This window comes from Puntigrus tetrazona, chromosome 1 (genome assembly GCF_018831695.1).
Source record: "Puntigrus tetrazona isolate hp1 chromosome 1, ASM1883169v1, whole genome shotgun sequence".
Classification (NCBI taxonomy): domain Eukaryota; kingdom Metazoa; phylum Chordata; class Actinopteri; order Cypriniformes; family Cyprinidae; genus Puntigrus; species Puntigrus tetrazona.
The window spans coordinates 19,469,448-19,488,549 of record NC_056699.1 but is presented as its reverse complement, the minus strand read 5'-3'; the positions used below and the strand labels follow the sequence as shown (position 1 = coordinate 19,488,549).

Genomic DNA, 19,102 nt, shown 5'->3' with positions numbered 1-19,102 from the left:
TTTCTTTCTCTCTCACATCCTCACACCCGCCATCCTCGCCCTACTAAAGTAAAAACAATAAAATTCATAATGGAGAGCAACTGAATTTAGCTCTAGCATGCTGATACCTCACAAAAACAACGCTAGGCTAGCAGCCTCCCCAGCAGTCTCTAATGCTCCGTAAGTCATTTAGAGGGTTATGAGCAGCACGTTGCTGTCTGTACAGACTCTGCTTGAACAGTGAGACACACAGGCTGGGATTTGAGTGATGGTCCTTTGCCTGCCGTATACACACACACACACACACACACACACACCAGGAGAGCAGCAGCTCCGTGTGGATGATGTCATCCTATCTGCATCCTGCAGTGTTAGCAGCGCAGCTTCAGACCCTTTGTTGCCCTTTACGCTATACTCGGACCAGTTTTATGGTTTCTTTTAGCATGCTGAGCTAAAAAGTGAAGCATAGCATAATCTTTAAAGGTTAAAAGAGTCGCTCAGGCTTATCTCAGTGTAAAACATATGTTTTTTTTTGGAGATATTTTGTGGCTTCTTTCAATACAGATGAATAGACGCTGGTTTAAAGCTTTTTTGTTCAAGATTAGTGTTTGTATTTCGCTCATAAGTTAAAGCTTCTTAAGCTATAAATGTATTATTTATGATAGTTTTGTGAAGAGTGGTAGAGAATTGTGCATTGTATGTCTCATCACATCTCCTAATTAGACTTCTTTTCAACATGAATAGTTGTATTAATGATCCATAATAATATTCAGCCCTGGTTTGGATAGTGCTGACTCAGTCCTGACTATTAAACCTCATACTCTTTGTAACGTTTAGACAGGGAATACATGGAGTTTGTAACCATATATGTGTTTTCATATTTCATTTTTACTTTACTAACAATATTAAGGTATTTCATGTCTGTCTAAATTTTAGACTGCAATTTTTTTTTTTGGTCACACTTTAGCTTGGTCCAGGTTGTGCTATTAACCACCCATTAATATTATTTCAATAATCTCCTCATTTACTGCCTTTTAATTGTTAGTAAGGTATTTGTTAAGTTTAGATAGAGTAGGATTATGGATATAGAATATAGTCATGCAGAAAATGTGCTTTATAGGTACTAATAAATAGCCAATTTGTTAATAGCCAATAGGCATGTTAATAAGCAACTAGGTCATACTGAGAACTGGCACTATACTAAAGTAATACCTTTTCTTTAATAATGAGCTGGACGAGGTAAATTATTTTATTAATAATCATTCCACTCTTTCCACACTCTAATGCAGGAAACTGACGTTTAATTTCTCAGAAGTATTGTGTGATGTAACATGTTTGATTTGCTCTGAGTTGTACTTCTAGTAAATTCAATATGCATGGGTGTTTTTTGAGGATCAATATTGACGCATGACCTGGGGTCTTTCTGCCTACGCAGGCGGAGGGGCTTATTGCTGAGTCGTCAGTATAAGGTCACATTTGGCAAAACACGATCACACCCTGTATAACCTTCACGCTGCTGTTGTGACCGTATAGCATCTTGAAAACTCCTCCACACCCCTCCCTGGCATCAAACCCCTCCTTTCTGCTCTCGCCGTTTTTCCTGGTCCCACGTTAATACTGTTGCAGATAACGGTATCTTAGGTGGTTTTTGCATTAAAAAACATGACATTTAAAGACCAGTCAGTTGCCAAAACAAGCATGTTCTTGTATAGTAGGATTGAACATTATTTTGTGTGTGTGTCCCTCTCTAGGCGATGTATCTCCGATCAGTATGTCACCCATCAGTCAGTCTCAGTTCATCCCACTGGGAGAGATTCTGTGTCTGGCCATCTCAGCCATGAACTCTGCCCGCAAGCCTGTCACACAAGATGCGCTGATGGAGCACCTTGCCACTTGCTTCCCAGGTAACCTTCCAGACACACTTATGACCACATGAACACACACAAGGGCTGTAAACTGTATTTTATAACAGACATAACCACATTAACATTATAACATTATATAACTTAAATTCATAATCAGTGTTTTTTTTTTTATTGAAGGCTGACCATAATATATATATATTCATATACTGTGATCATCAAAACTACCTTTTAGAATAATGCTTTTTTTCTGCACTATTGTAATTATTGGTTCTGATTATGTACAATTTAACAGTTTTTTTTTAACTGCTTACACACAAAATCTTGTCACACAATTTTTGAAAGCTGACACACAAACAGCAGAAGCACACGCCAAATTTGTGTGTGAAGTTAAAAAAAAAAGTTTTAAATTTAATCACAACAGTTCAATGTTGTCATCTGTAAAGATGGACCCTTTGGACCTTTTTCACATTTCAACAAAAGTTGTCATAGTTGGGTAGACTGCTATAGTGGTGAACAGAAAATACAGTAAATATTTATTTTTTTGCACTCTCATTTGCTCCAATTGCAAAAAAACCCCAAACAAACAAAAAAACAAACAACTCACTCAGTGTTTGGATTAGAAACTAGTGCTGTAAAATGATTGAATGCAATGAATTGCATTTAAAATGAAAGTTTTTGTTTACCTAATACGTGTTTGTATTGTGTGTATGTATATGTATGTGTGTATATATGTATGTATGTATATATATATATATATATATATATATATATATATATATATATATATATATATATATATATATATATATATATACATACATACGTCATCACAGTCTGTAAAAAAAAAAAAGGTCCATTGTACACCTTATGTTGCTCAGCTTTATTCAGAGAAATCAGTCAATCAAAGTGCAAAGTGTGCAAACTTCACCTGAATAGAGTCTGTCTGCTTTCCCTAAAAAAGAAGTGGTAAAAAAAAGAAAAAGAAAAAGGAAAAAAAGGAACAGAGGCTCTGGGTTGCGTCATGTTGGTATGGCAACTACCACTGTATGATGTAATGGCAGGCAACACTTAACCCTGACTAGTTACAGCTTATCTGCTCCTTTATCCGTTGTGTGTGTTTCTGTGATTGAGAGTGTTGAAAAGCTGATTTGGGTGAAGTGAGGACTTGAGTGCAGTGAGGACACCATGTACCCTGTAGTGCAGTCTACCCTGTCCGTGCTCCTTGTCTGTGAGTTTAAGGCAATGTTTACTTATTTTGCACATGTGATATTAAACTAGAGAAATTCACAGAGTCTTACCACAAATGTAATGCCTATTTTTGAGTGTCTAAGTGAGCCATTTTAATTGTGTAAAATATTTTCCTTTTAAAGCATACTTTTATAGCACAAAATGGTCTATGGTTTACTGGTGCTTTTATAATAACAAAATAGACCTTAATGTATATAATAATTATTACAACTAATTAATCAACTCCTAACAATGAATTGATTTTTAATACAGACTTGTCAGAAAGTGTTTATGTTGTCTTAAATCAATAACATAACATGTATTCAGACCAACTTTTTAGTAAACAGTTAGCTCAGACAGCTTAGGCTTAAGAGTTAAAATTTCCAGTCCAGCTAATGAAACAAGGGCAAAACAAGATATACTGCAAAATCTCTTGGATTGTTTTAGGAGATATTTTAATATAATTATAGTATAATTTATTTTATTAACATATGGGTTCTAATGAAGGAGGGTCACAATGGCAGGTTTTGTCTTGTTACATTGAGGGGCTTACAGATGTGATGATGAAAGATGAGGTAATGACTGGTGTGTTGTGATTGGTGGTGACATAAATCAGCAACCAATGCTCTTCTTTTGATTGGTCTTCTGTAGTTATTTGTGTGATCACACCTACTCACGGTTAATCCTGCTTTTGGCACGTCAAGGCAGTTCTGGATAATGCTGACATCAACATGAACCCACTAATCTGCTCCCCCCCACCCCCACCCCCACACACACTTTGCACTCCATTTTTCCCATCTAAGTGTTTGCCTGTTGAGCTTTTCTTTGAAATAGTACTTGGTATCAATGATTGAAGATTTATTACTGTCCTATTACAAATGTTAGCCAAAAGTTTGTGTCAGCACTTTCATTAGCACTGTAAAAATGATTATGAAATTTACATGTGGTTGTATTCTCTTCAGGTGTACCCACTCCGAGTCCAGAGATCCTGCGGCACACGCTGAACATGTTGGTACGGGAGAGAAAGATCTACCCCACACCAGAAGGTTACTTCATTGTTACTCCACAGACCTACTTCATCACCCCCTTCCTCATCCGCACCAACAGCAAGTGGTACCACCTGGACGAGAGGCATCCGGAGCGACAGCAGCAGCAGCAGCAACAACAACAACAACAGCAGCAACAACAACCGCAGCAGCAGCAGCAGCCTCCACCTCAACAGCAATGCACATCGCCACAATCTGGAACCATCACTCCCTCCACCTCTGGCTGCGTACGAGAAAGGCCTAACCCTAAGAACCACTGCGACTCCTATAACGCCTACCGTGATGAGGTGCCCAGCATTCATACCTCTACGATTCAAAGAAAATCCCCAAAAGAACCCAAAGGAGATCCCCCTTCATACCCACAACCCCCACCCCCTCCGCCTGCCATTCAGCACCCACCTGACCCCGCCGACAAGAGCAAGAGCATGACCGCCACCTTCTCTTACAAGACAGACACATTGACCAAGAAGAAGGAAGGCAGCGGTGGGGGCAGCAGTGAGAGGCAGTCAAAGAAGTTTGGGTTGAAGCTGTTCCGCTTGAGCTTGAAGAAGGACAAGACCAAACAGCTGGCCACCTTTTCAGCACAGTTTCCTCCAGAGGAGTGGCCCTTGAGGGACGAGGACACACCGTCGGCGGCGGCGATCCCTCGTGAGGTGGAGATGGAGATCATCCGCCGCATCAATCCGGACCTGACGGTGGAGAACGTGGCCCGTCACACAGCTGTCATGAAGCGGCTGGAAGAGGAACGAGCTCAGCGCTGTAAGGCCAGCTCCTCGGCACAGCACAGTGCCCGTAGTCGCCGCAGCAGAGGCCACCGGCGCGTGCCGCACGGGAAGTCGCGTTCGCACAGCAAGACGCGGGCTTCTCGGGGAGACCCCTCTGAGGGCTCCAATCTGGACCTGCCTGCAGTCAGCCTGGAGAGGGACTATCGTTTTTTCAGTCACTCTCTGGTACGCTCACCCAGAGAAGGAATGTACACAGTGGAACGCAGAAGCGGTGGTGCCTACCTTGTCCACAGCAATCCCAACATCGCCGAGTCACACTTTCCTGTCACCCCGGAGTGGGATGTTTCGGGGGAGCTGGCAAAGAGGCGGACAGAGATGCCTTTCCCTGAGCCTTCGCGTGGGACGTCACATTCTAGAGTGCACCGGAGCCACAGCCACACTCAGGACCGCAAGTCACGCAATGAGCGGCCCGACAAGGCGAAAGAGCGATCGCGTTCTATGGACAACTCCAAGGGCCCGCTGGGAGGTGGGAGCTCTACGCTTGGCACGGCTGAGGATTACGACCGCAGTCCTGATGACAGAAGCCGCTACTATACCGATGACGGGACGCTGAGGGCCTCCTCTCAGAAGGCCCCGCACTACTCGTGCATCATGTTCTCGGCTGCCAAGTTCAGCTCTGAATTGTCTGTACCAGATATGGGCAAATTGAGTCTGGATGATTCAAGGCTATGCAGCCCTCTAGAACGAAACAAGAGCAGGGACAGCCTCCCAGCCTACAGTGACCTGAAGGCCCTGTCGCCGAAGCCTTTGGCTGATGACTACTTCCAGTGCAATACATCGAATGAAACAATCCTTACTGCCCCGCTGCCTCTGGGCAAATCTGACCATGACACTTTAACCCCATCTGACGGAATCCGCAAGGGCTCTCCAGCTGACCGGCAGACACCGCACCTCACCTCTCCTCACCCCTTGGAGTACAAGGAGGACTCCTCCACCAAGGGACACAATGGTTCCGGCAAACCCACACCGAGCCAGACACCTGAGCCTATGCCCAATGGACGTTTGACACAGCACCAACACAACACTGACCCAGGGGGCCGGGGAGGTGGCGGTAGCTCCGGTGGCGGGGTGGACAAGAGGAAAGAGATTTTTAGTAAGGACACTTTGTTCAAACCGCCACACAATGTTTTGACTGTGAGTTATGTGGACAGTGGCTACTCAAAGTCAGGCACTTTGCGTAAGACTCCGCACATGAAATCATCCGAGGTCCTTGACACTCTGGAGACCCAACAGCCACCTAACTCCACCCCTTTGTCTGCTTCTGCCCTGGCACCTACAGGCACAGAACAGGGTGCTCCCTCCACATCTGAAGCTGCTTTTGACTATTACAACGTGTCAGATGATGACGATGAGGAGGAGGCAGAGGAGGCCTCCCGTAAGGAGGCTGCCCCGACGGAAGCAAAGGGGCGGGCAGGGGCCGGAGATGGTGGTGGAGGCGGAGGGACCATGCAGTGGTTGCTAGAACGGGAGAAAGAGCGGGATTTACAGCGGAAGTTTGAGAACAACTTGACTCTGCTTAGCCCTAAGGAGAGTGAGAATAATAACAGCCAGAAGTCGGCTCACTCGGCCCGGCTGGACAGCATGGACAGCAGTAGTGTGACTGTAGACAGTGGGTTTAACTCCCCTCGGTAAGTACTCACTTCATAGACTGAAGGTGCTACTATTGAAAATCCATGTTTGAGTGTATGTGGTGAATTGCTCACAGTGAACAAGTGTTCAATGCATCAGTTAGATGCCGTTTTTCTTCTTAAAAATTCTTATTACCAAAGACATATGGTTAAGTTAATTATTTAGTAAATAAAATCTAAAATTATGCTTAACAATTTAGATAAATGCTTTACTAATATAGATAAATTGCTAATATGCTAGAATCTACATTACCTCTCTGAAATCCTACAAAATTTAATATTGTTTTCCATAGGCCATTTTTTTGTTTATTTTATTACAAATTTTGATGTTGGATTTGAAGCACATAGTTGCCATAGGGCCCATATAATTTACCTTCTTATGCTGTGATGTATAGCATGTTTTCCCCCTCTTCTTTGCCAAGGCCACAAACCAGCACAGACAGCCTTTAAGTGGGTTTCCCAGGGCTGTGTATGTGTTAGCAGAAGCCCTTTATGAGTGAGAGGGTGAGGACTTTTTTAGCTGCTAAAAATAGACCCCTTGTGTCTGTATGACTCATTCAGAGGGATATGGCAGGGGTAGAATAACTGAGAGAGCCTACATATTCTGCACATGTGCTGCCTCTACTCCTTACAATACACTCTAAGAAAACTCCATAAAAATACACTCAAAGGTTAATACAAAGGAATTTTCTTGATTTATTTTTTTCCAGGTGTTTTACCCATATTATTACCCATACACATTATATTGTTTTGTAAAGTTTAAGGAAAATGTCTTGGCAGAAAAAGCTCTAGTAATTTTGGCCAATTAATGATCTCATTATTTAAAGCTTTATACTGAAAATATTACAGAAAGCCTTTCTAAACAGATTTTTTGCATTGTAATTTAACCCTGTGTGCAAGTACCAATGATATGTTTTATCAATACAACTCATGCTGCTGTTTTATACTCTTTTTTTGTATAGAATTGAAGTCTTTAAATTTGTGATATTTTGAAAATGTGTGTAATGCAATGAATTTTATTGTCGTTTTTTAATCATGTACTGATGATAATAGTAATAGGCCATGAATAGTAGTTGTGGCCCAGTCACATTGTGACAGAGCTATAAAACCTACAAGACAAACTGCCGCACGTCTCTAATTTTAAGACCCCCAGCAGTCTCTGTACACACGCACACACACACACACACACACACAGTCATTCACTATTTTCTGGATGACTCATCACATTAGCGATGATGTCATTTCACAGCTTCTGGAAAAACACCAGCATAGCTCTTGTGCATAGACATAATTTACTTTGTGATTGATGTGAGGTAGTAATGCAATTACACAAAGTGGGATGTGCAAAAGAAAAGGAAAAAAACCCTGCATGTTTGTCTGTGCAGTACCGATGTTAAATACATAATGTCTGACTTTAAATACTTTGTTTAATCCTATAGTTTTCCACAAAAATGTCATAGTTTGGTTAACCTCGTGTCATTCCAAACCTGTTAGGCTAACTTTCTGCCATATCACACGCAAAAAAGTATTGGAAAACACTTTATTTTAAACACTTTATCATAATACAGAGTAATTACCTAATTAGGTACTTAGTAGTAACCATTGTACTTACATGAAATAAAATGTACTTATCATGTTACTAAGTTATGGAACAGCCTGTATTTACAGTTTGTAATTATGCAGATGTAACAGGCAGCTACTGTTACACATATGTTACAGACTTGAGTCACAGCTACTTACACTTAAATACAATCTTGGTACACTTTATTTTAAGCAGCTTATGCCTAAGTAATATTCTGTCATTTTAATGTAGTTAGAAAGGCATTACACGCATTTAAGCATATATGTGACAATCTTTTGTTTACATAAGTAGCTGTGTAACAGACTATAAACACAAACTGTTCCATAACTTAGTTCCATGGTAAGTACATTTTGTTTTATGTAAGCATAATGGCTACTACTAAGTACTTACTAGGTAATTATTCAGCATTATGGACACCTTAAAAAAATATATTTTTACAATGAAAGCTTCAAGCTTTAGAAAACACAAGAAACCAAATCACAAAAGCATCGATAAGTGTTTGTGAACACATTGCTGCATCGACATTAATGCACTATGGAAAGCTACAGTATGTGAAGATTTTCAGTGAATAAAGGCTATTTTCAATCTTATGGACCTATAATGAAACCATAGGTAAGGGTGAGGTTCTATTTCTGAGGCCTTGTGTGACGGTTTACATTATCTTAACTCTTAAACTCTACTCTTGTTCTTTCTCTGCCTCTTCTTCCTCCTCCACCACTTTCTCAGCACACGGGAAAGCCTGGCGTCCAACACCTCGAGCATCGTGGAGAGTAACCGGCGACAGAATCCGGCTCTAAGTCCAGGCCACATGGGTACCACCAGCATCGGCCCCCCATTCAGCTTCCGTGCAATCCCAGAGCCCCCTACCACGCAACCTGAGAAACTGCAGAAATCCCCCAACTGCCTTGCCTCCATCACCAGCGTCTGACATGGGCCCGTCTGGGTTGACGTAGGGTCAGGGTGATCTGCAATGTTGGGGTGCCTAAGCGCAGGAGGTTGGGTGACTCCCTCCATCAAGCACCTCGACTACACGGGGACTGTTAAACCCACAGGCATGGCTTCCAGAGACTGTTCCCACAGCATAAATGGTCACTGCAAAAAAAAAAAAAAGAGAAAAAAAAGGGAAAAACATGGAAAAGGAAATTTCTCATCATAGGATTTACCTTAACAAGCAATTAATCAGGAAATTCTCCAGTCGGAATCAACCGTTATTTTCAAAATAGGCTTGAAGTAACTGGTAATTTAACAATGTTTTATTTTCAAGAGTATTTTTGTCAGTCACAGATTAGAGATCATCCAGCCAATGGATTACGTTTGCACGCATTAAGAAATAGATGCTGATGTGCAGGTCAAAGGTCTTACAGATTTGTGATATTGGTATGCAGTACAAGTTAAAAAATGAGACATAAAAGCTCTAATCTGAGCAACATTTAATTCATGGTTCATAAAGTTGTATAATATTCCTAAAAATAAATACATTTATCATGACACTGTTAGCTACATTGGTGACACAATAAGAATCATACTCACATGCTTAATAAAACAATACATAGACTGAATTAGTGGAAAAAAATGATCTCGTCTGAAATTAAATTTTTTTTTTTTGAAAATGGACTATTGATTTTTCTTTTTCTTTTTTACTACCCAAAATTATGTGCATACAATTACTTTGTATGCACCTTTACACTACGTAATGGATTTACCTGTTTCATTAAAGTTCATATTTAATCTCAGGTCATGAATAGTTAACTCTCCTAAGAAGAGGTAAAAACATCAGTCTGTAATCATGTTTCTGTAGATCGTTTCACCAATCTTTGTTTCTTAAGGGAATAAAACACTCTCTGTAGACAAAATATATAAATGATTTCAACTGCATTTCGTCTCAGCTTAATTCAGATGTAGATTCTTTTAATTGTTATTCCCTTTTGAAATAAAAACAGGTGAGTGTTTTACGCCGGTGTGAATCTGACACCTAGTCTCATGAACCAGGACACTTGTGGATGTCATTGTTGGTTTGGAAACATGCTTGTCTTCTGTGTAGCTTGATGGCTTTATTTGTTGTCACGAAAGAAGGAGGATGTTGGAAATCGCATTGGCGGGAACACGGGTGTTGCGTCCAAAACACTCCAAGGAAAGGTCATACAGTTCTCTTCCTTTGGGCCACAGCGGGATTCAGAGACTAGACCCTTTTGCTGCTCTGATAAAACCTTTATTTTTTAACATTTCCTTACTTCAGTTGAACCCAGACCACTATGGTGATTTATTTTCAATCTTTTTTTTTGTTGTTGTTCTTTTTGTTGTTTTCCTTGGGAATTGAGCTGTTACTCAAACCATGTCCCTGACCTCAATGGAAAAAATGGTCGACAGATGATATGGCTAAAAATTCTGCCCCAGCCAACGCGTGATATGTATATATGTATCACAATCTTTTCATGATTTCAATAAATGCTTATTTTAGGTTGAAACAACTCAGTCAATGAAAGTATGTACTAATAATTTGTTCCGCTATTATTTATCATTCCTTTCAAATGTCACAGTTGAATAGATTACACCAGGTCTTGACCTGCTGGGTGGAATATACAATAGGTCTCAAATCCACGAGCAAAGGCTCATTTCAAAGATTGAATTGAACATTAAAATACTTGCTTTGAACATTTGGACTATGGCTTTAACTGTTTGGCGTGCCATCTCAAGAATGCACCAGAATTAATGGTTGTGTCCCTTCTGGCAGTGACTGGGTGAGATTTGGGAAAGAAAGCAGAGCTCATGTCGCATCCATTGGTGCTATTATGTGGTGATCCTCCCTTTTTTTTAGCTTTTCTTTCTTTCTTTGCCCATACCCTCCACGGTTTTGTTGCTTCATGATGAGTGTTCAGGTGGATATCCTCCAGTGGGACTTGTGTTTGAATCACTTTCAGCTCATCCACACATATACACACACCTGCAATCAGCCATGCAAACTACCCTAGTCCCCACATACATGCACATAACTAGCTACCTCCACCACCTGTGTAACAACAAGGTAGGGACGTGTACAGATTTGGATTCTTTGCCTGTGGAACACAGCGCTATCAGCCTCTTCTCTGTGAATGTTGACAAGGAGCGGCGGACATTGTAACTAAGAGGACTTATTCTAAAGTAATCAGTATTAAGTGCTGTAGTTTCAACTCGATTTTTCTCAGTTTTTGACAGAAGTGTCTTTTACTTATTTGCAAGTTGTGTATAAATCTGTCTAGCACCACATCAACAGAACATTTCCAATTTTATGTTTTCCCTCCAATTTGTTTCAGTTCTCTGCTGTTCCCTTCACACGAATATCTGTTTATCTGCTTCATTATTTCAAGCCCAGTGAGTAACCATACCTCTAGTTTGTTAAAATGCATCTAGATGGAAATCGAGGGACTGTGTTCTATATTATAAATAAGCACCTCAACAGATATTTTAGGAGTTGAGCCTAAATCAAAAACAGTTTACCTGCCTTCTGCTTTTTGGCGACACTGATTACAGTAGCATTGTTTTCAGTTTCCCACCTTATATTCGCGAGGTCAGTGGTTAGGGTCCAAACAGCCTCTTAGACCCTGTAGTTGGAGGTGGGATGAAGATTGTGGAAAGATACAAGCCTAGTAGTATTAAATGGTAATTTTATATCATTGCTAGACATCATAGATGTACATCAGAGAGCAACATTAGTCAGAACAGGCACCTCATAAGGTCTGCTCTATAAATAGATACTTTCTCAAATCATTGCAACAGAGATTTATTTAAAACAACGATTTAAGTCCAGAAGTAAATTTCAGTTCAGCGATAACTAAACCTCTGCAGAACGTAATCACTTTTGAATGTTTATTTGTTAGACATTAATACAAACACGCGGCCTCCTTTACTCCTTTACCAAGGCTCTGTCAGAGGATGCATTTTGGATATCTGTCACATTTTGTAAAATTTAGTTTTAATTTGAACCCCCTCCTTCATCTGGTAATCATTTTCTTTTTATTTCCGTTAGTTTTTGATAGATAAAAGGGAGTAATGCAGCCAAGACTGCCTTGTAAAAAAACATGTTTGCACTGAAATGCCTGGCCTCTGGTTGCTGTTAAGTCCATCCAAGACGGATGCTTTGTTTATATTGTAAAATATTTCATATGAAATAAAAATGACCATGAAATGTCTTCCCTTAACATTATGGATTTTAGAACCACGTCAGACAACATTGTTTCTAAATGGTGACAGTGTACAGTATCATACTGTAAATGAAATCAATCTGCCATGCTTAGTATAACTTCAAAACAAAAACTGAAAGATATGAGGGATCTTTTTGTAATGTCTATAATATTTGAAAAGAAGTCCCTATTTGTGTAGTAATGGTGTTTCATCGTTGTGGTAGTGTATGTGATAAACCCAGTTGGGAGATTGTGTTACTTTTTCAGACAATAAAATAACATGTTTGGTTATATGTTTTACATGTCTTGTGTCTTGAAACCTTTCAGTGCAGTGTCTAAAGTTATACCATTAGCTGTAAGTATTCATGATGCTGGTTGATTATTACCTAAATAGCACATCGCATTACTGTAATCATTTATACAGTTGGCATGCCAAAGGAAAAAATGAAAGTATTACGTAAGAAGGGCATAAAGACATTTATGTATTTTTTTTTCATTGCATGTAATCACTTGTACTTGATGTATACCATTTCTAGTGTAATATATTGTATAACCGTAACAAATCATTCTTTGAATCATATTCAGAATTGAACATGATTCATGAAAAAAACAGCTGAAATTGCAAGGCATCATGGATCAAATTCGTGCACTCGCCAGCCACAGCAGGTGCATCTGTTCACTTGTTCATTAATGAAAATACTTATAATCTGCATGCATTTTGTCATGTAGACATGGTCAAGATAATCTGCTGGAGCCCAGAAAGATGATTTAAGTGACTTTGAACGTGGCGTGGTTGCTGGTGCCAGGTGGGTCGGTCTGAGTATTTCAAGAACTGACAATTCACTGGAATTTTATTGCACAACCGTTTACAGAGGTTTACAGAGGATGGTCAGAAAAATAGAAAATATCCAGCGAGAGGCAGTTTTGTAGGCAAAAATGCTTTGTTGATGTCAGAGGAGAATGGCAGGACTGGTTTGAGCGCACAGAAAGGCCACAGCAACTCGATAAAATGCAGAAGAGCATATCTGAACACACAACGTTTCATACCACAAAGCAGCAGACGACCACAACAGGTGCTGGAAACTCACCCAAGACTGGAGAAATGTTGCCCGGTCTGCTGAGTCTTGATTTCTGTGTTCGACCTTCAGATGGTAGGGTCATATTTTGCCGTAATCAACATTAAAGCATGGATCCATCTTGCCATGTATCAACAGTTCATGCTGCTTCTGGTGGTGTAATGGTGTAGGGGATGTTTTCTTGGCACACTTTGGGCTCTCAGCACCAGTTCAATCACTACCTACCTCCACCTACCTCTACCTACCTCCAGTAAGACAGTAGAAAATCATCTCAAACAATTATGAGTGACAATGAATTAATTATACTCAGACGACCTCCACAGTCACCAGATCTCAATCCAGTAGAGCATCTTTGGGATGGGGTGCAATGGTAGCTTCACATCAGGTGTGTGATGTTATCATGTCAATATGGACCGGAATCCAGCACCTTCCTGAATCAGTGCCATGAAGAAGGCAGTTCTTGAAGGAAAAGGACGTCCAACCAATCACTAGCAAGGTGTAAAAAGTGGTCAGTGAATGGAACTGTTTTACTGTAAGCAGTATCTTGCTACCATCTAGTGGCTATACAGCTTAAAACATCTCATGAAAGAGACGTCAGAATACAGATTCACATGCCTATGTATAAAAATAGTCAAATGCTCCAAACCAAATACATATAAAATGCTAGATTTCACAAATATCAAAAAGCACAACCCAAACGACACAGAAATGATTCAAAATGGTCCGATGAAGTGACATTTAAAACACTTAAAATGACATGATAGAGGAAATGGACAAAGGAAAAATTATTGAACCTAATTTCAATTATTCAAATTTGAACTTTGTTGAATGGATACATCTAACTGTGATTCAGTTCAGATAGGACTGGACATAAATGTTCTGTCTAGATAATAATGTATTATTAACCTCATATTTTCTAACCTAATACATGGAAATAAAATATTACAAACTTGATTTTACCACATTTACAATTGTCCAAACACATTTTCGTTCACACAAATCTTTCTTGAATAATAGAATCTCACAAAAAATCCAATGAACAAATGATCAGAATGTATTTATGAAGGAATTATGAAGAATATGATAAGTTAAATAATACAATAATATATTGTATTATGTTTATATAGACATATTTCATTTATAATAAGGCATATTTTGATACACAGGAATGCTAAATGTATGTATGTGTATGTATATATCTATATCTATATGTATATATGTATATATACATATATACACACACACATATACATTTAGCATTCCTGTGTAAATGTATCAAAATATGGCTTATTTTAATGCACAAAGACTACTGTAATTGTTGTGTCCTCCGGTCCTCTAGGTGTCGCTAAAGAGACAGCAACGTCTTTTGTCTGTTAAGACTCGACCCACAAAAAAGAAGCAGCTGTTACTAGCAAAGTTTAGGTTAAAGTTTTTCGCCGGCGAGTAAACACTACATTTGATCAGATTCACTAACCTTGCATACCCTGGAAGTGATCTAAGGATGATGGCAGACAGATCCGTGAGTAACTGACGAGGATCAAGAGTAATGGACAGTAAGTAGAGGATTCTTCCTTTGTAATTTTGCGCTATTGTTGGTGTTGATAACGGGATGTTCGACTCTAAATCTTTAGACAAGCTCGTAAAATTAGCAGTAGACATTTTGCGTCAGAACAGCCGTTATTTTCAAATACCCGCAGAGTTTTAAACTCACTTTCTATTGTTGCTTAACTTAAAATTAAGCGTCGTATGTAACGAGTTTCTTTAAAGTGCGCAAGATGTAGATGGTTTGGGGTGGATGCAAACATTCTGTTGTTAAGAACAAGCGGAAGCGTGTCAGTCACATGCTTCCCAAAGGCAATTATTCTGTCACACTCAGCTATTTATTCTACATCTAAACCTGAATCTGCCCAATAAAACAAACTCTTAATATCTGCTAAAACAGATCGTTTAGTAAAAAAAGCAAATAGATAAAAACAAGTATTTACTTAATGTTATAAAACACTTCCTTACTGTACTCATACAATGTTGTAAACCATTCGCTTTGAAATGGTCTGTACATTAGCTACATTGAACGGCTTTGATCTAAATAAGGGAATGTTGTTCCTGATAGTTTGGTGGTAGAAACTGGGAAGGGATTCAGATGTAGAAATAGATATAAATGATACAATGTAAAGGAATTTAATATTTTGCACCACACTGCATTATGAGAACTATAGAGGGCACAATGTAGAAGATCGGTGACTAAACCGATGTCTATCAACTTCACAGTGCTTGCCAGTTAACAGCCAAGCGATATCTGAGGGCCTGTAGCTATGGGGACACAGTTCACAATCGACGACGCGTTCGTCCTGGAGGGGGAGGAGGAAGGAGTCGTGCCTGGAGAGGATGTGGGGGACTGGAAGGGGAGAGAGAAGGACGGCGGGGGAGACATGACGTTCGGACCTCTTTCTTTTGCCAAAACACAAACTTCTGGACCCACTGGCACTCCTGAGCACAGTAATCTGAAATATCAGGTCAGGTGTTTACATGCACGCCGCTTTTCTGTTTGAGAGTGTTTTACATGCACATGTGACTGAACTTTATTTTGTTTTTACCCACAGAACCTGGAAAATGAAGACGCCTTAGGTGGCACCGTGAACTCTTCTTTCAATAACTTTTTCAAAATCAGGTATGGCACACTTTTAGTCACAATTTTATTCGATCTAATTAAGCAGAGTTTAACATTAATGTGCAAATGAGTTTGAATTAAAAATAAAAATTCATTTGAAGTTGATGGAACAAATAAATAGTTAAACCTTCATATGCGTAAAAAGCAATTGCCAGCAATGGTGGATTTGCCAGTGTGAGGTATATTTTCTACTGTCATTATTATTGTATTATAATTATATTGTAATGATAGAAAGACTGTTAACAGATTGAAAAGCAGATTGAATATAAATAAATTAAGCAGGGTTTACAAATCTGACAAACCATAAAAGGTTTAAATTAAATGGACATTTAGTAATAATTAAACCAACTAAAAATAACTAAATAAAATTATTTATAAGTAATATTTCACTGAATGTTTCTATTTATTGTATTGTTTGAATGTACTGAATGAGTAATCTGTATGTACCATGAAACGTACTATATGACAAACTACAACTGCTACTGAATGCATAAGGTCGACTATTTGACATCAAATATATATTGTTAATTTTAGAAATTTAAGATGCAAGTTTATCCCAGTTAATCATTGGTTAAAAAATGTAGTTACTTTGGTAAAATCTAGTTGTGAGTTGTTGGAAATGGCATGTTTAAATAACCTAAATAAAAAACAATTTCCCCCTAAATCTTGTATATTTTAAAACCGCTAGTCCAGCTATTACTTACTTAATAGACAACTGACCAACTGCCAAACAAACCAGCTATTAAATAGCCACCTAGAAGAAATGCTAAATTAGGCTTTGCTTTTGTTGACGTACAAGTGCTTGTGAAAGGCTGATGTCCAGCCCCGTGTCTGTCTGTGTTCCAGTGATCCTGCTACTCTGTCCTACTGCAGCTCTCAGTGGTCCTTCAGCACACTCAGCTCAGTCACACAGCTGTCTGCTCACTGCTGCGGGTAACACACACCTCTGTTTACAGATATCCGGATGAGATTTTAAGCTGATAGTAACTAAAATCCCCCTGGTTGGGGTGAATTTAAAATAGTGAAATCTTTTCTTTTCCCTCATTCTTTGTTCTCTGCGGGTTGTTCCCAGGTGGACGTCTCACCCGCTGGTGAAAAAGAATAGACGAGTCGTTCTTGCCTCATTCCTCCTCTTAATCACTGGAGTTGGTGAGACTATCATACCTTTTGTGATGTTTTTGATCTTCATAAGTACTACAGATCTCAGGGGGAAGGTGTCTGGGAACTGATGTTTCTGTTTGACTTGTAAAGTGCTGTCTTTGTTTGTCTTACTGTCAAGTCTGATCTTGAGCATAGATGGTAAATTCAAATGCGACTGTCAGCTGTTTAGTTAATGAATTATCTCTCTCCTTTCTATCTTCCCCCTCTCTGTTCCTCCTGCCTATCAGCTTTGATCTTTACAGGCATTGTCATACAGTTAAACCCTCACGCAGGTAAGACCTGTCACTTTGGCATTGGTTGTAAATAACTATGAGACATCAGAAGGATTGCGTTATTGAAGCATATCACTTAAATCAGAGTTCTGAATGCCTTAAATCAAATATAATGCCTAACATAACCTAAATCACCAGTTAAGCCGTTTTTCCCCCAGCAGAATTATGTAACCCATGTATTTATGATTTTTTTTTTTATAAAGGTGTTTCAAGTGCAATTTTCTTTGTCCCTGGATTTCTTCTTTTCATTCCTGGTGGTAAGCTCTAATGTAATACGTTTTTTTTAATATAGAGTCATCTTTCTCATATTGATTATCAGTAGTGAATTTTAGACTTTAGTTAATATAGTTTTATGAATTGTAACGTTATCATTGTACCACACAAAGGAAGAACACTGCTTTAAAAGACTGCATTGCTTAAAGTGAAATGCTGGAGATAAACAGCAAAATAACTCCCGCTCTTCTCGGTTTTGTTTCAGTCTATCATGTGATCTATATAAGCTGTGCAGTTCGGGGACGAAGAGGATTCAAGTTCTTTTATTTGCCATACTTTGAGAAGTAAACTGTTTTTCTTTGCATCATCCAGACTGGTGGTCTGGACTGCCCACCATTTCAAACCCCCTAAAATGAAGTAAGGGGATGACCTACTTTCTACAACCTCAGTTACTAGTGGTTTTCTAAACAATTTTTTCTTCATTTTGGTAAAAGCCAGTCTGTATGCAGATCTAAGTATAACCTCTACCGTAAAAAAACCAAACTGTGATTTAAAGGAGTAGTTCACCCAAAATGACATGTTTGTTTAGAACCGGTTTTGACACTTTCACTTGTAATTGGTGCTTCACCTGTGCATACTTCTCCCAATTCATTTTTTTACTTTAAAAGCATCATACTCAGTTCTATCATCTATCCATAATATTGCTTTCTCCAGTGCGGTTGTTTGAATGGGGAGATAAATATGCACAGATCTAGCGCTGTTTCCAAACGAAAGACAAAGAAGGACTTTTTACTGAGAAAAACGCTATTGAAAATTAAAAACTTTTATCCACTTATCTCTTGGATGGCTTGTGGGAGTGTCATTGTTTTTCATTTTCGGGTGAACTATTCTTTTAAAACATCTGTGTATACAGAATTTGAAGTTACATCGAGATGTTTTATATCAGCTGTAGTGTTGTCATCGGTTCTCAATTCAGTGAAACATACAAAAAGAGTATTAGGCTTGTTATAGATGTACAAAGTTTTGTCAGGAATAGCACAATAACAAAATTGTACACCTTTAGCCTTGACAAATTAAATCATAGACGAAACAAATGACATGAATGAAAATCTCAATAGGAGAAAACCAAAAACGCAGTTTATCATTTAGGCTTTTGCCACCTGAGTTGTAAAGCATTCTTGTAAAAATCAAAGCAAAATGCAGCAACAAGTGATTAGCTTTTCTACTGCACATTCATCCTTTTAACTAGTACCACTACTAACACTTTGAACCACTGTTTTAATGTACATTATACAAAACAAATGAGTATTGAAAAGATTTTGTATTGTTGTTTAATTTTTTTAATCATTATGACACTACAATAAAACTGTTTTTATATTTGCTTTTAACATTTCTCCACTGCATTTGTTTATTATGCAAAGTAGTGAATATTGTATAAAAAAA

At 38.9% G+C, this 19,102-nt stretch overlaps 2 protein-coding genes across 4 annotated transcripts in view; both read left to right on the top strand.

Moving 5' to 3' along the window:
* stox2a (storkhead box 2a) overlaps positions 1–12,560 on the top strand; it is a 42,648-nt gene extending 30,088 nt beyond the window's left edge. For 2 of the 3 annotated variants that reach the window (XM_043239491.1, XM_043239498.1), the window contains exons 2-4: positions 1,731–1,883; positions 4,034–6,530; positions 8,839–12,560. In XM_043239491.1, coding sequence (XP_043095426.1) covers positions 1,731–1,883; positions 4,034–6,530; positions 8,839–9,040 — 2,852 coding nt within the window. In that variant the 3' untranslated portion in view covers positions 9,041–12,560. Of the gene's footprint in view, positions 1–1,730; positions 1,884–2,937; positions 3,073–4,033; positions 6,531–8,838 lie in introns of those variants that run through there. The other variant, XM_043239508.1, reaches the window with a different exon arrangement.
* Positions 12,561–14,728: 2,168 nt separating this feature from the next.
* On the top strand, positions 14,729–19,047 carry tmem134 (transmembrane protein 134). The gene is made up of 8 exons (XM_043244426.1): positions 14,729–14,898; positions 15,614–15,858; positions 15,946–16,013; positions 16,860–16,946; positions 17,086–17,162; positions 17,402–17,446; positions 17,650–17,703; positions 17,925–19,047. Exons 2-8 carry the CDS (start codon positions 15,658–15,660, stop codon positions 18,005–18,007), a joined length of 615 nt encoding a protein of 204 aa, XP_043100361.1. The 5' UTR covers positions 14,729–14,898; positions 15,614–15,657; the 3' UTR covers positions 18,008–19,047.
* Positions 19,048–19,102: the final 55 nt, after the last annotated feature.

What these genes read in the sequence shown, in the direction of transcription:
- tmem134 (XM_043244426.1), top strand. Translation starts at nt 15,658, where the DNA reads ATGGGGACACAGTTCACAATCGACGACGCGTTCGTCCTGGAGGGGGAG. An exon ending in CTGTCTGCTCACTGCTGCGG is followed by an intron (nt 16,947 to 17,085) that starts GTAACACACACC and finishes GGTTGTTCCCAG; the next exon opens with GTGGACGTCTCACCCGCTGG. An exon ending in ACAGTTAAACCCTCACGCAG is followed by an intron (nt 17,447 to 17,649) that starts GTAAGACCTGTC and finishes TTTTTTATAAAG; the next exon opens with GTGTTTCAAGTGCAATTTTC.